Below are 26,017 nucleotides of genomic sequence, written 5' to 3'. Positions count from 1 at the left end.
TTTCTTTCTTTCTTTCTTTCTTTCTTTCTTTCTTTCTTCTTTCTTTCTTTCTTTCTTTCTTTCTTTCTTTCTTTCTTTCTTTCTTTCTTTTTTTCTTTCTTTCTTTCTCTCTTTAGTTTCCTCTACACTGTTATGACTTGTTTCATTACACTGTGTAAATTGGTTGACTTTAACATCTACACTTTAATACAATAGTCGATGTTAGGACCAGTTGTTTGTGCTAATGTAGAATATTCTTGTACTGCTCAAAAAAAAAAAAAAAAAAAGACACGCAGTTTTTTCTTTTTCAATGTGGCTGATTCCTTTATATATACAAAACATACAGAAATACATACCAAAAAGAGAACCAAAAGAACCTCCCACCAACATTTTAAATGATATCATGAATACATATGATGCAGACAACTGCTATAAACTATATATACAGTATATATATATATATATATATATATATATATATATATATATATATATATAATATATATATATATATAGTCTGCAGAAAAAATGCCAAAATGCCAGGACAAACCTTGCACTATTCCCACCTGGGAAACCAGGCGGTGCAAAAGCTTATCACAACCTGAAACTCTGCCACCCACTACCAGAGGGAGATTGGATTGCAATAACCACCAGAAAGAGGTTTTGCCAGAGCCTAGCTCACTGGACTCACACAGGTGTCAGTAGTTGTATGTGAATTTAAGGCTGCAGCTCTCTACCTTTCTTGCTGGATAATACCATTTAGTCTGCTAGGCTTTTCCCTTGTGACATGCATACCTGACTTCAAGACTCATCTTACCCCTTCATTATCTTCGCTGGGTTCACATATACCACCACCTGACCTCTGCTTGCCTTGTTGACCTGGCCTCCCCTTACTCCTTGGTACCACACTGATCTGCCTGACCCAATATATTCTGTCTAATATCCTCCCGTTTTAATCCTCTTAGGGTGTGTATCTGAGTGGCAGCAACCTGGTATCATCTTGCAGTGCAGGACTGGAGAAGACCAGGCTGAATCTTAGACTCTGAGCCTCATTACACATGGCACCAGTTAAACAATTCTCCAGTTATCGCAGACCAAGCAAACCTGACAAATAAAAATTGTCTCTAGCCAGTAATGGATAGAAAAACATGCAAAAATAACCAAGAGAGAAAGAATTAATTCAAGAGATTGAAAGTCCTCACCTGTGAGGGGTAATGAGCCATTTGCTCACAATGATCCCATGGGATCAAAATATATTGGCACTTTTTGAATTATCATTAAGATGAGCTGTAAAGAGCTTCATAAGTTTGAAAGTCACCTAGGCCTACAGGTTGTAACATGCTGAGGGCAAGGCCATCCTCTGTTTTAGGGTGCAAAATGCATCTGGCTGCCACCTATATTAGGCGCAACCCATGAGTTCTGAGTTTCCAGAGCTTATATATTGTAATCTCCAACAGATGGGTCTCCAGACCATCTCCTATTCCCATTCCTATTGTGAAAGTTTTGTATCCCGAATCAGCTCCCACTTGAACATATGGAATGTTTGACCAATAAACTAGGCAAATCCCTACTCAAGATCCCAAATATCTCAATATTTAGACCCCTATGTGCAGGGCCAGTCATGCAAAAAATTCCTGGGAAATTAAAATCTTTGGTTAATGTTTGTGCATTGTCATTTCTGGAGATGGCTATTGAAGGATGTATTGGGGATCTCATGTATGCACTGCAAGGTTTAGAACAATTGCCCTTGGGTGGGAAACATTTTGGTAAGTAGTATGAAAATCAGGTAAGGGAAAACAATTTTCAACAAGACTGGCAAAGATAGACTATCATGGGAGAACCAAGGTGATCTGGCAAACCCAAAATGTTTTCAGTCCTGTACTGGATCCATTTCAGGTTTGCTGGATCACCCACGTTCTCCGATGATTGTCTATCTTCTTCAATTTTGGGAACTTTATTAAACTAGGCCCATTGTCAACAAGATTAACCATGAGTAAACCCACTTCTAAATTATCCTTATAAGTACGGTATTCTCCCTTATTGATCATCTTAGGTAGCGGTTATTCTCCATGAATGGTTTACAGTGATTCTCTGAATAGTAAAGCTACTCATGCACAATATCAAGGAATCTTTGACAAGCGTCACTTTATGGGCTTCTCTCTCTACAGTGTCTCCTCCATGAGAAGACCATCAAAAATAGTGTCTCAATACACGGCAGTGAGGAGAATAAACATGTTTTGGAAGAAAATAAAAGAACAAAACACAAGTGTAAAATAAAACATTTTAGGAAAATGCTTTATTATTTTCCAAGAGATTTAATACTATGCATCACAAGACAAGTTCAAAGCCATTTATACCATAAATCACACAAAACCAGTTTCCTTTCCAGGAAAAACATTTACTTAAAGCTTCAAAATTTTAACATAACAAAATTCATCATACTACTGGAGAGGGGAAGGACTAATAAAATAAAAAAACTACATATGCATGCAGGCTGTTCTGGCCATGTTACCCCAAGAAAGATGGCTCGAGGGACAGAATATAAGAGAAAATCATAGCCAACAAATAAGAATGGTTTGAAGAAGACCTGTATAATTTGGAAAAACACATTTATCATGCTCGTAAATAACACACTCTTGGCTCCTGACCTCATTTTATTACTTCCATTTGAATTCTTTCAACTATTATACTATTATATATACAAAATAGATAAAATACATAATTCCATTGCAGACTGTGACATTGATAATACTGTACCATCTTATGATCAATGAATGTTGCTCACTAACTCCCCTGAAGAAATAGCCTAGCACTATGAAACACGTTGAGCTTCTATGGTGTATTTGCTCTCTTGTTATTAATTGTAATTTCAAATTATTGGATTGTGATTCCATGCCTTCTATTTTGGCTATTTTTATGAGTAAATGTGGTCTTTATTACCATACAACTATGGGATCTTTCTTTACACCATAGGAATAATGACCATGGGATAAATGCATCAAGCATTGGTGAACTAATATTTTTTTCTTTATGTAGATAGAAAGATTTTAAAATTGTGGATTGAATAAAACAAATGTAATTTTATATAATCTACTGGATGCCATAAAATCTCTTATTCTTTGAGCTTGGAGTAACCCAATGTTTAATAATGAACAATTTTTATTTTATATTTTTATATATATATATATATATATATATATATATATATTATATATTTTCATAATTATATTATTTAGGGGAGAAGGCATCATTTGCCCAAGAATTAATGTAGAATATCTGGATAATCCTATTCTTATCATTTATACTCAGGATGAGCAGTGCTCCAGCACAATTAGGTGTTCCAGATAGACAGATACTTTCTGTACCCTGGTGATATGGTCACAGTCAGTGGAGGAGGACGGCTTGAAGGGAACTGACCCATTACATCAGGGGTGTCAAACTCTGGCCCTCAACGTCCTTTTTTTGGCCCCCAAAGGAATCCTAAATATGAACTGCAACTGGCCCTCCTCCGCATTGAAATAGTGCCGCTATAACAATTCCCAGCGTCTATAGACTAGTGGGCTCTCTGCCTATGCGTGGTTCCCCATTGGACTGTTTTATAGACGCAAATAATGCCAGGAATTTTAGTAGCAGCATTATTTCAATGAAGAGGGAGTTTCAGCGGCGGCCATTCATAAGATTTAGCTCCCCATTGACCGCGTCGGGCATTCCAGCACTCCCCCTCAGCTGTACTTTTCCTTGCTACTCCAAAGGTTGGACTTGAATCGTTGGATTTTCATAAAAAGAATATTATTATTATTATTGTTAGCCTGTGCAAAAAGGTTACCATTGAAATTTAACTCAAAAGGCTACAAATAGAGAAAGAGGCATAGGATTTTTTCTTAAGTAAAAAAAAAAATGTTATGCCTCTTTATCTATTATAATCTCATTTCAGATAGAATGAGAAGCAAAACCTCTTTGTTTCCATATAAAAAGGGTTTATATCTAATGAGAAGGTAATATTTCCTCAATTTTTTCAATAAATTTTAAGGTTGGTCCGTGATTGGGAAAATTGGGAACAACCATTACAAGGAGTCAGCAGTTCTGCTGTGTTTGGTAGTGTATGAGGTTTTAGAGCACAAGGACTAATGAGATCAGATATATTGGAAAAAGAAAAATAAATTTTTATTTCTGGGCATAATGGGCAGTCCTATACAAGAACAGCAGGTGCTTTGAATCCCAACACAGGGCACATCTGACAGTCACCCCTTTACCGCCACAGCAGTAACGACAGAAAGGGAGGAGCGTTGCCTTTCTTTAATGAAAAAAACAAAACACATTTTTACATTATATAGAAAGGTTGTCTACCCTTGTATATAAAGTAAAACGGTTTGCTTTATGTGGAATTTGATGATTCTGCTTATGCCTAATATACTAAGTAACTAATGAGGAAGACAGTATGCTTGATTTGGTAAAGCTCTCCAAGACTGGAGAAGATAGAATATATTGGGGGAATCTGAGTGATCAAGCAACCTACCTTGGGTCAGGCCAGTGTTTTAGCCTTGTGTGCTAATCTAAAATGTTACTTTCTGTATTTTATCACAGTACAGTGTGCTAAAAGGTATTGAAATGTGCATTAGTGTTGATTACAAAGAAAGCTCTTCAAACAGTTAATATTGCTAGTTGACTCTAACTGTGACAAAAAAATCACATAACAATATTGCACTGCAGGTCTTGTCCTTATACAAAATTAATGCTTTTTAATGTTTTCAAGGTGAATTCTGGAGGTTCAATAACTGAGAAATATATTTTTTATAAAACCAGCAGAGATGATTGAGCAAAATTTTGAATTTTGATCTCACGGCGAATCAAGCCTTTCTCGCTTACAGAACATGTAAGTGAGAACGGCCTTGTGATTCGCCACGAGGTTGTGTTCTCGACAAACTCAGATAAACTCTCAATAGAGAAACCCCATTGAGAGTTCACCTGCAGTCACAGCTGATTGGAAGCACTTGCGTGTCTCCAATTAGCTCTGACCTCTGTACTTATCAACCCGGTGACAATGGGAACGGAACTCAGATGAACTCTCAATGGAGAAACTTTATTGGGGGTTCATCTGGAGTTTGCTTGCAGTCACAGCTTACTGGAAGCACTCACGTGCCTCCAATCAGCTGTGACTGCGGTTCCCACGGTCACTGAGCTGTACTTATCAATCATAAGTACAGCCCAGTGACCGTGGGAACTGAACTCAGATGAACTCTCAATGGAGAACCTCCATTGAGAGTTCACCTGCAGTCACAGCTGATTGGAAACACTCACGTGCAGTTGTGAGCACAGGTTCCCACACTCCCCGGGCTGTACTTATCAACCCAGGGAGTGTGGGAACCTGCACTTCAATGGAATTCACCAAATCGGTTCTGACCCATTTTTGTCAAAATTTCCCCGAACTTTCCCCATACTGTACCATCCATAGCAGAGTTTTTTTGTAAGGATTTTTTTCAAATCTGTAAATATGTAGCTTTAGCAGTTACCATAGTGCACTGGGTATCCTTTGCCATAGGGAGAATAATCTTTATTAAATGTTTATTTGTAAAATAAAAATTATAGTAGAGAAGTCGAGATTAGCAGGTGAAAACATAGAGTACATCAGAAAATGCGGCATCCAAAAAACATTTAGATACCAAGATTGCAACTAAAAATATTTGCATCATCATCCATTGGACATTTTTTACAATCTGTTTAATTTCTCTCTACCTAGTCACAGTTTGTTTGTTTGTTTAAATGCTAATAATTCACACCGAATATTTGATAAATTCAGGCTGAGTGGTACAATAAAAACATCTCACAAAACTTAGGAAACTGGATTTAAACATGGAAACATTTGTTTATAATAGGTCAGCCCTAAAACCTACTAGAAGTTTATCACTTTTTACCAATCACATTTCTACAAATTGATTCTCTCTAAGGCCAAGCAAATGTAAGATGTATTCTAAAATCATATATAAAATTATTTTATCTGTATGCAGTTGTGGAGTTAATAGAGTTTGTTACACATGTTACATGAGGACACAGCACCATCTATTGGTGTCCAACAACCATGCATAAAATATTGATTAAGAGCAAGTGACTGAATATAACTCAAAAGCAGACCTGAAAATGAGGAAAAAGTTATACAAATACAAGCAAGTACATATACAAATACATATTTATATGAACATTTATACACAGTAAATATTAAATAAATTTTTTGTAGTGAGTAAAAAAGACGATTTTGGTCACCTTACATTCCACACTTTGAACAACATAATTTCGCTGGGCTACCTTATTGCATTGCCAGCAAATGTTCAGGAAAGATCATGGACGAGCCTGCAGATTTCAGCCAGGACAAGCTAGAGTGGTATTGGTGATAGTATTCAGCCAGGTAAGAAAAATGAATTCTTCTAGGGATATCTGCTGCTGTTTTGAAGAAAATTTTTGCAAGGGTTGTGCAGTCAGGGCTTAGAGGAAGTGATGTTACACGGATTCTATGATGAAAATTGAATACCTCATACTAGATAAACTTCTTGCGCCCCATTTTTAATATTTCCATCATTATAAAAGTCAATTGGTTTGATCGAGGCCTGGTGCAGTGCCTCTGCCCCCCCCAAGGCTGGATAACCTGCTGCCAGAGGGGGGGTGTGATTGAGTCTCATTTCTAGCAAGGGGGCCTGGAGCAGAAATACCCTTTACCCCTCCTGATGAAAGCCCCGGGTATGACCCAGAAGGGGGCTGCGGGAGTGCGATTGAGTCTCATTTCTAGCAACATCACCATCCTGGTTATGGATGGGGATATTGGAAAGATGTTCAGGTGATGGGGGGACTGTGGCACTTCCAATAGTGTTGCACCTCAAGATTGTTTATGAATATGTAAATAGATATTTATGTGTATGTAGAGGTGTGTATATATATATATATATGTATATATATATATATATATATATATACACACATACATATATATATATACATATATATATATATAGAGGTATGCATAGGTATGTGTATAGGTGCAGGAATGTTGAAACCTGTTTTTCTTTGTACTGGCCATCTGGATCACGTAGGGCAGTGTTTCCCAATCTTTCTTAGTCGCGGCACATATTTTACAATTAGAAAAATCCCACGGAACACCAAGAATATGCATTTACAGTAACATTTTAGTCACTAGGTGCCATTTAAGGATAATATTTCATTTGCTAAAGCTCTATACATATTATAATATAACCAACTGTATATATTTAATCTTTTAGAAAATGTTTTATTTTTTATCCTTTGTTAAATTTCTCTGCAGTTGATCTTTGCAGTTTTTATTCATTCACTTCCTGTCTACATGGTGCATTACAGTAATAGATGCGTGTCTTGCTTAGAATCAAACTACAGATGGGGGCATCAACAGAAGGAACCTGAGCAAGGTGTATTAGCACAGGTAGGTATAGCCTGAACTAGAAGTGCATATGGCAATGCAGGAGCACAGCTGGACGACAGGAACAAAGTGTTATCATCCTAATCATGAGGGTATAACTTCATCTCATGGCAGCATTACCAAATACAGCTGATCTCAAGGCCAATGTTAAAATTTTGCCCTCATAAAAGTAGATATATCTAATTGGAGCCTTCTCCATGAGACCACAATAGGTTGAAACTTAATGACACCTTACTTGCGTTACCATTACTGGTAATGGCCTGCAGAGAAGTGACTACCAATTCCAGATCCGTTTGATCAACCTTGTCTGGCCCATGTACTTACCTTTCTGTAGCATAGATATTTGGACTGGTCACCACATTAGGCCATCTTCCAAACCCACCGTTGAGCCAGTTCAGCCACCTCTTTGACCCCTATACTGGATATATTACCATTAGCAATACCCTGAACTCGTTCCAGAGCCTCACCAACATGATGAATTTTTCTCCACACAATATACCAATATTGACGATCCCTATCATGAAGACCATCTCCTGCCAGGATGTTCAGCCCTTTGAGCTGAAAACAATCCTAATCCTGCTTCTTTGCGTCTACCCTCCAATGGTTGATTCATTGTGTTCAAAATGAATCACCTAAACAATGCTCTCCCGATTTCCGCTCCAACAATCAGTTTCATGGTCTAAAATGATTCCCTCTTCTTTTTGCTGAGAACCTTTAGGCTCCTCAGTTGCATCCTTGATTGTCTCTTGAAACAAGCCACCTCTTTTCCAGCCTGCCCCAGTCAATTCACCCTATTCCTAGGTTGTACTTGATTCATGGTGTCCAATACAAACACTTCTACTTCCAGAAGCTACTAAATATGAAACCTGTTATCTTGAAATCTAGAACTGATAAATAAATATACAGCATAAATAGACATCTGAGATCATGTGTAGGGAATTCTTCTTATAAATATGAAGAACAAGATTCACTTGCAAATTAAAACCACCTTGTTCATTTTTCCATTGCGTCTGCCATAATAATCATGGTGTGTGGCTTCAACAAGCACAAATATATATTTTGATTATTAAGACTATTATGGAATATATTTGGCTATCTGTGCATGAAGGCTATAGATAAATCTGCAGGATTGAAAACATCCCCAATTATTCTGCTTTACATCTCCGTGCAAGCAGACTGGGTTGAGCTGGAGGCGGTTTTGTTTCTGACAGCGCATTACTGAGCTGCCTAGCCCGTTTGTCAGAGTACATACGCTCCTAACCACACACTCAAAGCTATTTCTTTCACAGGTTTTCCCTGCAGAATTCCTTCTGCAATAAGGAAAAAAAATGTGTTTGTTCTAGTTCTTCATAAAGCATTCTGCATGTCCTTCCTTCCAATCAATAAATAATTTGCCTCTTGGAAGCAATGAGCCAGGACATTTGCTTGTATTTCTGTGGAAGCTGGGCGTTTTCGTACATCGCTGCTTCCTCTCTAACACTTAGATGTTAGGGACTAAAAATGTCGATCGATAGTCAGGCCGAAGCAGAACGTGAACTAAATTAGGCCTGACTGAGCCCTGAAGAAGCAACAGAAAGAGTGACAGCAATGCGTAAGTGGCTCTGGGATTTGTGCTGAAATCAAAGCATCAGAGCATAAAAAATTCCATGATAGATAGCTTGGCATCCAAGCACGCAGCACAGCGGCGGAGAGGATACTGCCAGAGCCAGGGCAGGTGCACATCTTATCAAGGGCTGAACTGGGATAAATGAACTTCATTTTGTCTTCGACTCAATCTGATCCCTGTGCATGAAGCCAGTGCCTTTAAGGGAACCTTAAAATAACAGCTCTGCCTGGGAGATGTGATGAATGTAACAGGTGCAGAGATTATTTCCAGGCCATGTGTGTGCGTCTGTGTGTAACAGCAAGAGGGGGAGAGAGAAAGCAGAAAGGGGGAGAGCACACTGATGTCCCTGCTGCGTTTCTATCTAGCCTGTGAAACTTACAGCACATTGCCTTTCAGCAACCTAAATTCTAAAGAAAAACACAAGGAAGATCGGAGAAGGGAAGAAGAAGAAGAAGGTGTCAGCCACAAGGGCTATTTAATTCAATTCTCTCTGCTGTAGGAAGAAGATACACTAGCCAAATGATGTGGCCTAATTTTTTCATGCAAGAGGAGGATCAGCGCTTCTCTGGAAGGGGTAGAGGACAGAGAGGAAAAGGTTTGACTGATGCACAAGAGGGCAAGATAAAGCTGGCATTTTTTGTGGCCCTGGTAGGGGTGACACTTTCTGTGCTGGCTGTTGGCACAGAGTTTTGGGTGGAGGTGAATGCATATAAACAGAACAACAGCATGTCCTGTGAAGCTGCCCATTTTGGGCTATGGAAGTTCTGCTACAAAAAATTGTGGATTGGAGATGTGGATGAATACAGAGCCACCTGTGGCCCCGCAGAGCTGCCTGGAGGTAAAGTGCTTTTATGTTGTGCTTGTACTGCTGACACTCAACACAACTTGCTCCAGGGCAAGGCAAAGTTCACAAGTAAATAGAGGCAATAGGGCTGATTTATTAAAGCTCTCTAAGGCTGCAGAGGATACACTTTCATTAGTGAAGATGGGTGATCCAGCAGACCTGGAATGGATCTGGTTCAGGATTCAAAACATTTGCAAACAAATAGCAAATGACTTTTATAAAATACAATCCAGGATTGCTGCTTTACTGATGAAAGTGTATTCTCTCCATAAATCAGGCCCAGTACCTTTCTTCCCAAATGAATACCCATTTTTTTTCTATATTCTAGGTTATATTAAAAACATGATTTGATTCTAGTATACAGCCTGATTTATTAAAGCTTTAACAAATCTATTCCAGGTTTGCTGGATCACCCAGCTTCACTGATGAAAGTGTATCCTATGCAGCCTTGGAGAGCTTTAATAAATCAGGCACATATGATGTGTAACATCTTATATAAATGTGGAAGCAAAGGTGATCAATGGGTGAATACAATAAATAAGCAACAGGAATAACAATAAATACCTTCTTGATTATTGGTCATTTAAATGCAGCCTTTCTTAGGTTTCATTATCATGTCTAATGAAGATTTTTTTAGGAATGTTTGTTGAGCAATAGATGTTATGGATTTAACACTTTTCTTTTTAAAAAAAATCTGCAGCTTTGTTGTATGCTAAATAAATGTATTATATGCAAAATATTTACTTAGAATGTATCTGTCCAAAGGTTGCCTAATTATTAATAGATGTAATCGATTTAACGCTTTTCTTTTTTCAAAAATTCTGAAGCTTTGTTTTCTGCTAAATAAATATATTATATGCAACATTTACTTACATAGAATGTATCTAGTCAAAGGTAACCTCATTTAATAGTGCCTATTATTTTTAAAAAAACTTTACACAAATATCAGATTTATCTATATAATATTTTACTTGCTGACCCAAATAGGCTAACATAACATGTTATGTCATTTTAAATGCAATTTTAAATTTGGAATGTAGAAAAAAAAACAATGTGTAGAAAGTTATAGGCCAAACCAGTTTGTATATTTCCAAAGCGAGTTTTATTCTATAGGATAAACATTTAGACTTTTTGTGTATTAACTGCTGAGATCAGTGATGTGAATGCAGTCCTAGCAATCCAATTTCAGCTTTCATTTAAAATAGAACAATGAAAAATAATTGGTTGTTATACATGTAGCTTCTTGAATTGGAAAAACTTAAATATTGCTGTGATTTGCTCTGTTATGCATGATATATTTACCCTGATCATATGTGGGAATAAAAGTTTTATTTTGATAATATGAAAAGTCTTTGTAAACATGCTTAAAATGTAATTATGCCATTCATGTATCATGTAATTTGAGATTAGGACTTTATAGTTGTATGTATAGTTGTATATATATATATATATATTTCTATATATATATAGTTGTATAGTTGTATAGACAGTACCCACCTGTCCTCATACTATTTTTTTAAATTGTACTAACAGTTTACTTTTCAGGAAAAGTTTTCTGTGTTGTGTTGGACCTACAAGAAGGGAGTAGCCACCCAAAATAACCTGTCCTGAAAAATAACTGTTAGTGCAGATTAAAAAAAAACTGTATGATGGACAGGACCCAACTGTAGTATTGCAAGTGTGTTCATATGACTATATCCTTAGTTAAGAAAGTCTTAATTAGGATCTAAAATTACATCACTGACAGTACTCAATTGTGTTCCTAAATGACTTGAAATAAATAGAACAGCAACTTTGCCTTAGCTGCACCATTCAAACAACACGTGACCTTGATGTGCAACTCTATTCATAAGGGAAACTTGTTTTACTGTTTACCTCTTTGCATTGTGGATGAGTTAAGATTGTTGAGTGAACAAACATAAAATCTGCATTACTTGGAAGAATATTGAATTATAATTAATCAGTAGGTGCTATCAGATCCCAGTAAAATGCACCAAATATGCTTACATTTTTATAAAATTAATATTTATTACATCAAGATCTGCGACTTCTTTTTAACAACATGGCAATCATTAAGATCACTAATGATGGAAAGCGCTTTTTGTAGAAATGTACTGTAATGTGTTGCTTGTAGACTGCCTTGGGCTATCACTTTGATGTACTTCATTATATTCCGTAGTAAACTTTACATCGTTACAGAGATTTTTTTTTTAAGGGAATTATAATTGATTTATTTGTTAGAGACCGTTGCATAAAAATACACACTCAAGATATGATTTGTTGAAAAAAGTATAATAAATTTAAAATAGGTCTAGGAATCAAAATATGTTTTGAATACTGCTATAGATACGGATTTGTTTTTTATTTTATTTATGATGCCATCAGTCAGGTTTCTTGCAGCAACAACATGGTGTAAATAAGAAATAGTTGTGACTGAAGATACAAAAATTTAAACTGAAGTGGGCCCAGTAAGTTTTAAATGTCACAAAAAATGTGCTGAGTAGAGTACCTCCACCCTGACAGCTCTGGCACCCAAAGTGTATTGTTAGATTTGCTCTGAACTATGAGAATGTAAATCACAAAACTCGACGCCTTCAAATGCCAAAGTCAAATACTTGCCCCGTTTATTACGATATCTGAAGTTAGAATCGTTGGCATTTCTTAACACTAACCAAATAAAGCCAATCATTCCATGGAAACTGAATGTTGGCAAGTCAAAGTTTGAATCAGATTGATCGAATTTTTAACAATTTGGATCAGTATATTTTGTTGTAACTGTCAAATAAATAAAAAGTTCACTGTAAATTGCTGCAAAGCAAAGTTAATGTTTTCATCAAGAAGTTTTGTACACCCACATCGGTAAAGACAATTCATCTACTTCAGTGCCTACCTTTTCGTTCCCAGGAAGCTTAAAACCTGCAACACTTTGATATGCATATAATAACTTTTCTTCTTAGATAATAGGTCTGTTTTTCTAAAGCTCTCCAAGATTGGAGAAGATAGGCAATCATGGGTGAACCTAGGTGATCCAGCAAACCTAGAATGGATCTTTTCAAATTTGTTTACGATTAGTTAGCAAACTTTTTAATTCTTGGACCAGGTCTAAGCAGATAATAGTCGGAATTACTACATGCACAGGCAGCAAGGTAGTCATGTGCACATAGCTATTTCACTGACCTTCAACAATTTGTTCTTTGATCTTCTATGACCAAAAAAAAGTTATGAGGTTTTGCCACATAATAGCAGGCAATGTTAAAAAACTTTTTTTTCAAGAAATCCATTCCACACCCTTTGTCCAGTGGAATCTTTTAGGGCCACAGTTTTCATACATCTAAGGAAGCTAGAAACATAAAATGAAGAGTGGGGAGCAAAATGTTGGATGCCTATGGCTACACCTTGTGGAAAGAGCACCCAAACTGCTGTACTCAAGAGGTCTAGAGTGCATCAGTAAATGCGTGATTGGTTCAGTACAAAAACTGAATGACTGAAAATTTGAAAGAAACAAATTGGCTTTATGCTTAAAAAAACATGAACTACAGTTCTGCCCATTACCTGCAATACCTAGGTTTGTACAACATTGAAGGAGGCCTTCTACCTTTCTAGTACCAACCCTTACCCACTGTGCCTGATTTAATAAAGCTCTCCAAGGCTGGAGAGGATACACTTTTATCAGTGAAGCTGGGTGATCCAGCAAACCTGAAATTGATTTCTTAGTCGTTTACTATAAGCAAATGTTTTCAGTCTTGGACCAGATCCATTCCAGGCTTACTGGATGACCCAGCTTCATTGATGAAAGTGTATCCTCTCCAGCCTTGGAGACTTTTAATAAATCAGGCCCGTTAAAACAATGATTTTAGGGGCATTTTTTGTTAGCATTCATTATTAGCCATTTCTTTGTATAGGTGTACCATCCTCATAGTGGTGGAAACGCAATTTTTTCACTATTTTCAAAGCAGTAATAAATAATTTTTCATCTCAAATTTGCATTGCTCTATATTAACTTCAGGACTTGGCTACATATCTCAACCCAATTTCTGTATGAAAAAGATGACCCACTGTGTGGATAGTGCAGAGGTGTAAAACAAAGAGCCTTTTAAAAGCAGTGTAGTAATTCTGTCCAATGCTTATCCTACACAGAAATTAATCTTTGATTTGTTCTTCCGACAATACTTTTCTCACACAACATGGAGTGATATATGTCACAGGTAACATCTTTTTGGATTCACACACGTTAAGGGTCTAAACTTACCTAACCGTTCTTAAATCAGACCACTAAAATGTATGGTCTGCTTACACTCCATGGACTCTATTCCCTTCTTTTATCATTTACTCTTATAAGGTGGAAAAACCCTCCTGAAAAGAAAATTCTTACCTTATCTCATCATCTGCTAGTGGCACCTGATGATGACAACATTCTTCTGGGAAAATTACTGTGGAACACAGAGTGTTTAAAATTTCTAAAGAAATTGATTTCACAACGGATTGAACTGTCTTCTCCTAAGGTATTACGGGTTCTGAGTTCCACAGGAGTCTTCCTGGAAAGAAAGAGACATCAGGCAAAGAAGAAAGGGAAGGTAATCATAAATGTAGCATAAATGTATCATTCTACATTTTTTCATTTCAGTTAGCTTTATAATTTTTAACCCCATTATCATTTCAACATGAGCAATATTACTACTTCTAAAATATTATATTAATTGTAAGGATACATCTACAGTCAAGAGCCAATTGTGCATTTTGCCCTCTTTGTCAAGTGTACAAACTAAAATGCTTATCTTAGATCAGAAACCATTGGCTTCCACCTTCATAGAGATAGATGATGACTTATAGCCCTTATAACATTGGCCATAGAGAAGGATAATAAGTCCATTTTAATGGTCATTATGCTCTAAAGCAGTACATACACTGTACTGAACACTCCAAGGAGACATAAGATATATTCTAGGTACTGTAGGGTGGGTATTCTCTCATTCTCATGATTTAGGGTGATTGCCAAACCCTGGGACAATTATTGTAACAAGAAAGAGACTAGGTAGCAGGGATTTTTGGCAAAAGTCTATTTAGCTATAATGTTTGAAATCACATAGGTAAGTATGCATTAGGATAAGATACATTTCCCATACAATTACCTGTCTTTCGTGTTACCATATAACTCCAAGGAGATTTAAATGTCATCCAGCCTCATACAGTTTAAAGCAAATGTTTCTTTTAATTTGAGATTTGTGTTTTGATTTTTCCCATTAAATTTTTTATAGTCTCCACCTATTGGTATACTGTTGTTTCCTCTGACCTTTGTACATGGACACTTACACATTAGGAATTAATAAGTATTTGTACTGGGCAGATAATTTTGTGTCTCCTGTTAAAAATATGATAATAGTTAACATGTAGCTGACAACCTCTTTCATCAGAAGGAATATCAGTGTCAAGGCTATTACTGGAGTTGTGCTAAACAGAGGTCATAGATGGAAGCAGCCAAGCTGAGTGCATCTTTGGAATTTATTCTTAGAATTAATATTTATAAAAGAAATACAAAGCATTAGGCCACAGCTGCTAAGTAAGACATGCTATTAATTTTTTAGTAGATGCCGAGAGAGGTCACGTTTGCACTATTCAAAGAAAAGACAGTCTAAAAATGCTGCATGCATAACTTTACATACTACAGGTTATTCAATAACTAAGTCTTAATGACCACAGAATGTGAAATGCCAGTCGGTTTATGACCATGTAGTCAGCACAAGATGTTGCAGCCTTTGCCAAGCTGCAAGGATTTTTACCTGCTACAAAACTGCATGGGTTGAAAGCATTATTTTTGAATAATAATACAAAAAGACCCTCTCCAGTGGGCTGCAGTGATCAGGAGTTCTTAACACTACACGGTATGGCTACTAAAGTACCCAAGACATTTTGTACCCATCTACCTGGTATTAATAATACGTTAAAGTTTATGCAAAGTTAGAATTCATTCTTCACTTTTGTATTTTCTACATCTTCACAGAAGAATCCCTATCAGGATACACAAAATTACAATAAACACTGTTTTACAATAAACTTTCATCATGCAATCCAAAATTTCATGCCAGAGTACAATGAGAATACCTACACTGGTTGAAAACTAGTTGTGGAGAGTGACTTAGTTAGAAACTCGAGGACAGTATGGACTTGATTTATTAAAGCTCTCCAAGACTGGAGAAGATAGACTATCATCTAGGAGAACTTGGCTGATCCAGCAAACATGGACTGGATTTCTTAAAAAAGATTTGCTATTAGTTGAAAAATGTATTTAATCCTGGACCAGATCTATTCCAGTTTCTCCCATGAAAGTCTATTTTCTCCAGTCTTGGAGAGCTTTGCAAAAATTAGGCCCTAGAGAAAGAGAAGTCACAAAGAGTTCCAGGCACTTGAGAGAAGGTGGAGCAGGGGTCACAAATGTTTCAGATGTAGTCATCATTTGATTATATTTTTTAGGATAAAACTTGGCTTCCCAACTTGTTGAGTTGGTAATTGCAAAATAGAGGACAGCAGGTTCTAAGACTCTCTAGGCTTCTGAAGGACAATTACAGGTGTCTGTTAGAAAGTCAAGGTGATATTTTATTGGCAGACATGGGAAACATGTCTAGGTTCAGTTTGTAAAGGGTTGGAAGAAAGTTCTTTAAACATGACAGTTGAGTTGACCTTCATTGAAGTCAATGAGAAGTTAATCTTCTCAGTAATAAATCACTGTAGCAGACTACACTACTAGAAGTGTACCTTGAGAATGTTCTTTCTTGTAATGTGATTGTTGGATTAGCAGCTACTTAGGGATGAAAGTTTGGTTAATTTAATTTTGGCGGAAGATGATAAAAAAACAATTAGGGTAATTAGCGTATTTTATCTAGTTAGCAAGCTAAACATCAACCAGTTGGCTTCTAGTTGCTAGGGGCAGAAGATTCTATCCTGATGTTTCCAATTTCTACCAGTCAAGCTGATAAAATACTGGTCAGGTGCTAACCCTACCTCCCACATATAAGATAACTTTTATTCCCTTCATTCAAGTCCAGCTATCATTTTTTTTAATTTCCTAAGAGACATATCAAATTAAAGTGACATAAGAGTCAGTAATATCTCACTACATACCGAAGCATTTACTTATGTAGCTTAAGTTTCACTCAAATTTCCGCATGAGCTCATGAAAGCAGCAAACTTCAAACAGCAGAAGTTTGATTCTAACTCCACCACGAGATTGAACCTGAACCTTATCCCTATTTCCCTTATCCCTATAAGGTGTGTATTAAAACAGTGGTCGCCAACCTTTTGAACCTCACAGACCACTACATTTATGAACTCTGGACCGCTCATGCGTGGGAGTCGTGTGTCACCTAAAGGGGAAGAAGAAACTTCCCCCAGAGTGATGTCATTATGTCAGAACCCACCCATTGCAATGGGAGAGTGGGTGGGTTGTGTCTCTGAGCCTGCTATCCATACGGGAGTGATGGTCCGCAGCTCTAGCCAGTGCGTCCCCCTAACGGGGTCCTTTTCCTGACTCCGCTGCGGGGTGTACTGGCCAAACCTGCGGATCACCGGTTGGCAACCTCTGCTTTAAAATGTATCTAAAGTATCTAAAAAATACATCTATTTTTTTTATTTTTAGATAAATGAAATAATTGTTGAAACTAAATATATTTAATGTGTTTCGTATGCATTTTTAGGTATTTTGCTGCATTTTCAGCACAAAAATACCCAGACTTGAGAAAATCTCATTCTTACCGATGTATTTTCGATAATACATCAACTGGAATTTTTTGGATCATAGTCTTTTGGCTAAGACCAAGTGTAGTAGAATCAATTTATTTTGTTTTCATAGATATTGAAATTATTATTCAATATTGCATTTCATTTTTTAAATCATTTTTAGTCACATGGTCTGTGGAAGCGTGAATTGTGTTACAAAGACACTTGTAATATGGTTACATCATCATCATTAGGTAACAACATACAAATGTTTACTTACAGTTAAAGCTAATGATTATATTTGCTGCATTTCAGAACATATTGTGTGGTTGATCTTTAATATACTATTGTTCTACCAATTGCTCATTCTTTGATTCATATACAGCAGACCTATACTGAGACATTGGGCCTGATTTGGGCCAGCAAACCTGGAATGGATTTGTTATTTGCTATTTGTGAGCAAACGTTTTCAGTTCTGGATCAGATCCATTAAAGGTTTGCTAGATCACCCAGCTTCACTGATGAAATTGTATCCCCTCCAGTCTTGGAGAGCTTTCATAAATCAGGCCCAATATGTAAACTGCCATTGCTGATTTGGTTCTACAAATTACAGCCTGCCTTGCTGACGATCTGACCCTCTACTTTTTATTACCTTCTGAATCACTGACCCAAAATGAGTATGAGGCTCAGATGTTCCGCTAATTGCCACCCAACTTGCTGCACAGTTATCTGTATGTTTGTTTTAGTTGTGACTGACACTTCTGACACCCAAAGATCAGCTTTACTTCCGAGCAATTAGCTTTCCTTAGAATGAGTTCAGCAATGACCGCTTCTATTATGTCCCAGTGATGTGTCCACTTTAACCACTACATCCTCAATGGTTTATTCTGCATGGTGGAGATTGAAGACAGGGGTCTGCTCTCCAGGTTATGCAGACGTAAATAAAAATAAACAATCAAATTGATTAAATTGTGATGGCAGATCACCACCAATAAAGTGGCAAGTCACAAGTCTTCATATCTCTAAAGACAGGAATTACACTAAATTTACAACACAAAAATAAATATGTTCTTCACATTTTGGTTTCTCATTAGAAATACAGTATGTGAGCCTTTTACCACTTTTTAAAACATTAGCTCCAAAGAGATGATATTTTAAATGAATCGCTTATGGCATGTGCGTTTTCCATGACCCAGTCGCTTTATATAAATAGTACCATTGGTATGTAACTGAAGTACTGTATGTTTAGTTTTAAAAAAAAAGATGTCAAAGAAGCACTGAAAGTATAGATATAACTGCCATTTTTAAAGGAGAACTCCACTTTCTTAAATATAGCAAATACAATCATTCCAAAAGCCATGTATTTTTTTATTTTATTATATTAAAACATACCTTTTTATTTTAAACTGCAGCTGGAGCCGTGTTATATTACTGTAGAAATAAAAGCAATAAAAAGAAGTGTTCTGTACATTTCTGGTGTATGGAATGTTCCCAGGAACTGTATCTTCCTGCTGATGTGATTGGCTCGCTGATTTTGCCCAGATGTCTGCACTAAGATACAAGTAAAATTATTGGCATCCCTTGCAAAAGGAATAAGAAGAAATAAGGATAAAACTTTTCAAGCAAAGGTAAACTCACCTCCCCTCCATTCTTTATGGGCACCAACATCTACACTCGTTTTTCTGGTTTCTATTTCATCTGGAAGGGGGCAAAGCCAGGAACTTCTCGGCACCCTGTTGTACGCTGAGCTGTCAAGGCAGATACGTTTTTTTTATTTTAGAAGAGCCATAGCCTAACCCTTCTGCAGTAAAGATCTTCTCGTTCACAGTAGTTTGTTTTTTCAGGTTTATTCCCACTTCAATGTAGCAGTGAAAAGGAGATCACTTCTACACAAAATGTGTTAACACACATCAATCAACCATTAGTTACAATAATCAAGGCATAAATAGGACCTCTGCTCACATGCATAGAGTAAATTGGAGATGGATGGAGGTTTTATTTGCAAAGGTGTGAAACAGAGAAGTTTACCTTGAGGAAAACTCTGTGGACCAAAAATAGGCTATTACAGGACATAGAGGCAACATTATTGGCATAGGGAACACCAGGAATTTGACACATTTAGAAATACATTGTATGTAAGGATTGTGCCAGATGATGTAGCTCCTAAATATACAGAAGTGAGGATTTACTAATCCTAAATTTTAGGAGTTTCATTCCCAAAAGGTTTCCCTGAGAATTTTACGTAAAAATTCTCATGATCAAAGAAGCATTCCATGGCACAGGCAGAAAGAAAAGATGAACATTTTATAAACTTTGCATGTAAATTCCAAATTTTAGTGAGAGGTTCCTTTAAATTTGGTATGGTTTTATTAATGTGTTATTTTTGTGTTTTATTACAGTAGATTTTTGTGAATATTGCTGCCCTATAGCACTGGTGTTTTTGTGTTGAGTAAAATGGGGATATTATATACCTGGAGTGTGAATGTTGTATTTGAAACGTTGACTTCTTGCTATAGTTTAAAATAATGCTAATTAGGCAGATTTACAACATTATGTATGGATTAGTTGAATTATCCTGAAGAACAACTAGTTAGTATTAGGATAAAAATGCCAATTTGTTGTTTTATCATCCCATCTTTGGCTCAAACCAGCTTGGGGGTGTAGAGAAATTGCATTATTAAGGCATGTTTGTGGGTATCTAAGCTGCACTGTAAGGGACCAGCCTCCCAAGTGTCATTCCTTAGAAAAAGAAATCAACCTTGGGAACGACTTTTAAGTTTCAACAAACAGTTTTAAGCTGACAATAGGGAAGCATTCTTGGGGTATAACCAGACTTAACCAGACTCCTGTGAAGTTACAGATATCGAGCCCCCCCCATAAGGATGTGCCTTTGTTTTGTAAATTCTGGATGCCCACTAAAGTGGTAACCATATAAATGCCACCTCCCAGGGGAAGAAAGCTAGGGTAAATTGGTACCCCTTATCAATCCTCAGAACAAGTTAAATATAAATTAACACACCAAAACCATATTAAAAGTTCCTTGAAATAAAAACACAGACACATATTTGAAAACTTTAAGCAAAACGTTTATTTCTGTTCCCAGTGGTTAATTCATCATTAACCCTGACAAATGTGATGACCAATTTCAACGTGTCAGACTCTGAACGTTAAATAACAGATCCCATGTGCTGCAGTAATAGTGCATAGAATCCTTATGGTATTTCTACAAATAATCCCTTTGGTATTCCTGGAGTCAACTGAATTTGTCATTTAGGGACATGAGTGCAGTATGTAAACATCATCGGTCATTACAACTGACATGAATTTACATTGTTATGCAATGTTTGCTTGTAATTGTTTTAATAAAAAAAATCCAGAAACTTTTTCTAACTCAAAATACTTGTAAATTAGGGTAGAAATCTATATAACACAGTGATACACAAGCATTCTATACGCACAAACTACTTTATTTATATACACACAATGGGATTGACTTACTAAAGATATACAGGTTCTTCGCTTCACAAAATGAATTATTTACCTGCAACATATATATTATATATTTACTTGGATTAGTAAATATGGGGAAAACTGGAAAAAATACTTGCACTTAGTTGGATAGTTATAATAAATATAAATATATATATATGCGGTATATATGATAGATGATACATGTATATTATATATACTATATATATTATAGATGGTTATAATATATATATACAGATAGTCCCCGGGTTACATACAAGATAGGGATTTTAGGTTTGTTTTTAAGTTGCATTTGTATGTAAGTCGAAACAGGTACATTATTTTAATTAATACAATTAGGACAGATGTTTGTCTCAACATATTATTAGGCAGTGAGGTGTCAGTTACTGTATAAAATCCTCACTGTGAGTTTATCACAAACAAAGCAAAGAAAAGAAAATAAAAACACATAAGATATTCAATAAATTCTGGAGCACACTTTTCTTTGATATATAAAAAGAAACATTTGGAGAGTTTGTCTTGGTCATTAAAGATTTACAAAATCTTGTAGAACAGCAAAAGACTTCTTCTGCAAACCGCCCCCTTCCCCTATCATGCCTCCGTCCTGCACACAAACTAACAGGGAAGCCCTGTTTGTATCTAGGAGTCGTCCATATGTCGGATGTCCTTAACTCAGGGACTACATGTACTCATATCGTACATCATAGGAGAAATAAGGAACTACCCACAACCTACACCCCAAGCTCCCAAATTAATAGAAATTAGGATTTTCACTGCATAAATACAAATTCTACTTAAAACAGTGAGTTTTGGAAATGCCCTGGCCCTGACAAACATACCAAAGCCAACCTGAATTCTTGGACTTTGTCTTTAGTAGTGTTGGTGTTTGAATTCGGGTTGTCCTTATATTCGACCAGAATATGGCTGTTCGAATTCGAATAGACCTGACCCGAAAAACACGGGATTCGACAGCGCAAATTCGTGTGTAAAAAATGTGTTAAAAAAAATAAATGTTAAAGTAATTTATTGAATGTGTGTGATTTGTGTAACTAACTTTTATTTTTTTACAGGTTATCCCACAATGACAGGATGATTCCTCCTGTCAGTGTGGGATCCCCGGGCACTAGAAGTTAAATGGTGACAAGTTTCCTCATTCATCACTTCTAGTGCTCAGTGATTGGCTGAGGAAAGGTAAACCCTGATGAAAGCTCAAGCGTCATCAGGATTTCCCTTTCCCCAGCCAATCACATAGCATTAGAGGTGAATGAATGGGTAAACTTGTCCCCATTTAGCCTCTAGTGCCCCGGGGATCTTCTCAATGAATGCCAACAGTGTGCGTTAATTAACCTCTAGTGCCAGGGATCTTTCAATGAATGTGGCTACAGGCAGCATTCATTGAGAACAGTGTGCTATCTGCGGCTCTAGAGGTAATTAATTATTTGGCTTTCCTCAGCCAATCAGGGAGCACTATCCCTATTCCTGGATAGAGTTTCTCTATCCAGGAACACATACAACTAGTAAAGGGCTGCAACAGCAATCAGGGGAGCAGAGCTGTCAGCATTCGGCATTCGATCACCCGAACAATATTTCCCTATTCGATCGAATAGCTGTCGAATCAAATAGTGAGATATTCCACCAACGCTAGTCTTCAGTCATATAGGGAAAGACCATGTTAATTCTTGAGGTAGGTACAGATTCAAAACTATAGGCTTATTTTGTTTTCAAATCTGTAAGTGAAAGTACTAGCTCATATTTAGCTATTGGATTGAACCCCCCTTGGGGAAACCAAATTCATCCAGACCAGATAGCAATTGTACCAGAGAGGCAAGCTGTAGACAACTTGAAGTGAGTTATCTTCATCTACTACCTCTATTACAGTAGTGCATCTGTGAATATCTTCTTTGCATATTTCCCTCCCAAATATCATTAAAGAACCAGGAAATGAGTCATCTTCCATCAGGTGGAAGTCCTGTTGCCATTTTTGCCATCCTGCTCATGACAGGTGTTTAAATATATGCTTGTGTGTGTGAAAGTCCATCCTTTACCCAACTTCTCCAGAATTTTAAAAGACAAATACTAGCAATTGATAATGCAGTGCAATGTTGGAGGTTTTGCTTCTCTGGGGGAATGTTACAATCCAACATCTTGTGCAATGCAGTCAAAGCCATTTTTTGCAGCTGCAGATAATTTTAAAAGTTCCTGTAATTAGGCATAGAGTTCAAGTAGTTCTAAACTCCATTATCCGGGGCACATTCAAAGTATGATAAAAAACTTTAAAAAAGGCTGTGTGAGCCTAACAGCTTAAAATGAAAAATGCCTAGGTATCCGTGAGTATGGGTAAATCTGCTCTGACAGGGAATCATCAGAAATAAGTTTATTACTTTTCCTGCTGAGCAAATATTGGTGTGGTATTTATGTAAATGCTGAAAAGTTGTCCACCACTACTTAGTGCACACAGCAGGCACTTGTAGGGGAGGCCCGTGCTTAATTAGTGCCTATAATTGGGTGACTGCCTTGACCAATAGCATCACATGTGTAAATACAAGTATTCTTACCCTTTAACCCCCTGTGGAGTTACAAGTGAGATCCTTATTAGACCCTACAAGTTATAGGTAGTTATCCTAGGGTATGAACAATCTTCATTTTTTTGGAGCACAGGCTTTTAGTGGAAGGGGCAAGGCACCAGTGCCACTTACTGGATGTGAACTGGCTCAATCTGCTTTCAGTTCTTACTTCTGTAAACTAATTTGTCCCTAAGAAATATTTACCTTTGCCTATCACGTTCCCAATTTATCTCTTTTTAACTCTAGTAGGCAACTAGGCAACTTCAGCACTGAAAATATTAAATGCAAACTTGTTATCAGAATAGAAAATGTTCCAAATTTTCTTGCAATACTACCTTTACTACTACTTGCAGAAGTGAACCATTATTTCCTGTTGTGAGCTCACCACGCAATGCCTTTTTGTAACAAAATTGCAGGGAATCATGTCTGCCCTGTCTAGCTGTCTTTTGTTGAACCCCAAAATACCTTACCCTTTCTTTAGCAAGGGGAAAGTTTTGTAGTCCAAGTGGAGAACTTGGAGAATTGATTAGGCTACTGTGTACAAGACACAGGACAGCTCTAGATTTTTGACAAGATCAGCAAGTGTTTTTTTTTTTATCATTTGGTATATTAAAAAGACTAAAAATGGATCAATTTGGTTCTTCAGGGTTTTGGGTTCTTTTATCAAGCACAAATGACACATAAAATTGTGTTGTGGGGTCATTTTAACATAATATATATATATATATATATATATATATATATATATTGCTACTAATATATTCCACTGAGCCCCACCACATCTTAAAAATGATGCTTCACCTTTGCCAGGTTTTTTTACTAGTACATCCAATCAAGTGAGCGAAGTGCCGAATTTGATATTCACTATACTTTAAGTAAAAGGAATGGCAAAGTAAGTATCATTTCCCACTGAAGAACAAATATTTCTGAGAGTCTTCTGTAAATGCAATGAGTATATTACCTGCAAATATGCTGTTTTTTTTATTTACTGCTGTATTCTTAAATAGAACTATGCAAGTTTTTTATTAAAACTATAGGAAAAAAAATATGTTTTCTGGAGAATTTAAAAAGAAGAAAGTACGTACTATTTTAAAAAATACTGATTTTAGTTTCATGTCTTTCTTGGCTTAATATGAACGCTAGCTAGCACAGCATTAGCAGAGCACATAAAATGTTCTAAATAGCAATCTCTTTGCATTGATTGCTGTTTTTACATGCATAGTTCTACATATAATTAGGCTTTTCTGTATGTTTTATGTTTAGTGCTTTTTTTATAGCTCTGTAAAACTTTTATACAATTATATCACAAGCCCAACATATGTTTATATTATGGTCTATGAATTCTTTTACGACATTTTTATGTACCTGGTACATCTCAAAACTAGGTTTATGTGTTTCTGCATTACAGACATAGGAACTACCCATATTTGGTTTGTATAAAATAAGCTGGCTTCTTGCTTTAGTGGTTTTTGACTGAATTATAGCTTCCATAGTTCCATAACGCCAAAACACAGAATAATTTGTCTTACAGTATTCAAGTCAACATTCAATATGGTAATGATGCAATTACTATTATAAGATCATGTTATTGTTAACAATGTGTTCGTAGTAATATTCAATTACTGTAAGGTGTTACAAATATATGTATAAAAATAAAGTAATGACAATAAAATGTGCAAAATAGACACTTGTAGCAACCAGTTTGTTCAAAGTCGCCCGTATTCATTAAACCCTTCAAATCCTTTAATAGCCAAAATGTTAGTCATAGAGACAGTGGACAATATCACCAGCTATATATGATCAGTACTAGTGCCATAAATAGTAAGCAGATAAAAAAAAACTTTAATTGTCTTCAAGGTAGTCTAGCAGCACCCAACAATGCCTAAATATTACATCCATGATGAAGTCTTAAACATCATACAATTGTGGTGGTCAGCTTCTTTATGAAAGGGTCTCAACTGCTGCTCCTGACATAACAAGAGGCCTGTGTGAAATGTTAAATGACATATATTATTACAGAAAACTGTCTGAAACTGCCAATATGTAACAAGAGATGGCCAATGAATGCAGACATAGTGAAGGCAATGGTCCCAGACTGCAAACACATTATAGACGTTGTTAGAAACCAGGGACCTATTTCAGAAGACAGTCATAGAATAGAGATACTTTATAAGACACTGAGACATATGACTCAAGAACTAAGACACTAAGAAATACTATCACAGCTCCTTTATAAATCAATGCTTCTATATTAGTGAAGGCAAAAACCCACAGTGTTCAAATCAGAAATTTTTTGGAGCCAGGTGGGAAGAAATTGTAGGCGTGTGGCAGCCCCTCTATTGTGACCTAACTCTTTATTAACCACCCAAAACAGCCGGGTGGGTGCT

At 36.5% G+C, this 26,017-nt stretch overlaps 1 protein-coding gene and 1 long non-coding RNA gene across 2 annotated transcripts in view; one reads left to right on the top strand and one right to left on the bottom strand.

Annotated features, from left to right (window-relative positions):
* The window catches only part of LOC140340380 (uncharacterized), a 49,007-nt gene that overhangs the window by 20,010 nt on the left and 2,980 nt on the right, over nucleotides 1–26,017 (bottom strand). Inside the window, exon 2 of the long non-coding RNA XR_011922639.1 lies at nucleotides 14,240–14,402. This is a non-coding gene — a long non-coding RNA (uncharacterized lncRNA). The remainder of the gene's footprint in view (nucleotides 1–14,239; nucleotides 14,403–26,017) is intronic.
* CACNG6 (calcium voltage-gated channel auxiliary subunit gamma 6) overlaps nucleotides 8,808–26,017 on the top strand; it is a 67,170-nt gene continuing 49,960 nt past the window's right edge. Inside the window, exon 1 of the mRNA XM_072425528.1 lies at nucleotides 8,808–9,861. Within this exon, the coding sequence (XP_072281629.1) occupies nucleotides 9,543–9,861 (319 nt within the window). The 5' untranslated portion in view covers nucleotides 8,808–9,542. The remainder of the gene's footprint in view (nucleotides 9,862–26,017) is intronic.

Source organism: Pyxicephalus adspersus, chromosome 11, assembly GCF_032062135.1.
Source record: "Pyxicephalus adspersus chromosome 11, UCB_Pads_2.0, whole genome shotgun sequence".
NCBI lineage: Eukaryota > Metazoa > Chordata > Amphibia > Anura > Pyxicephalidae > Pyxicephalus > Pyxicephalus adspersus.
Note: the sequence above shows the minus strand (reverse complement) of the source record. Positions and strands in the feature narration are given on the sequence as shown.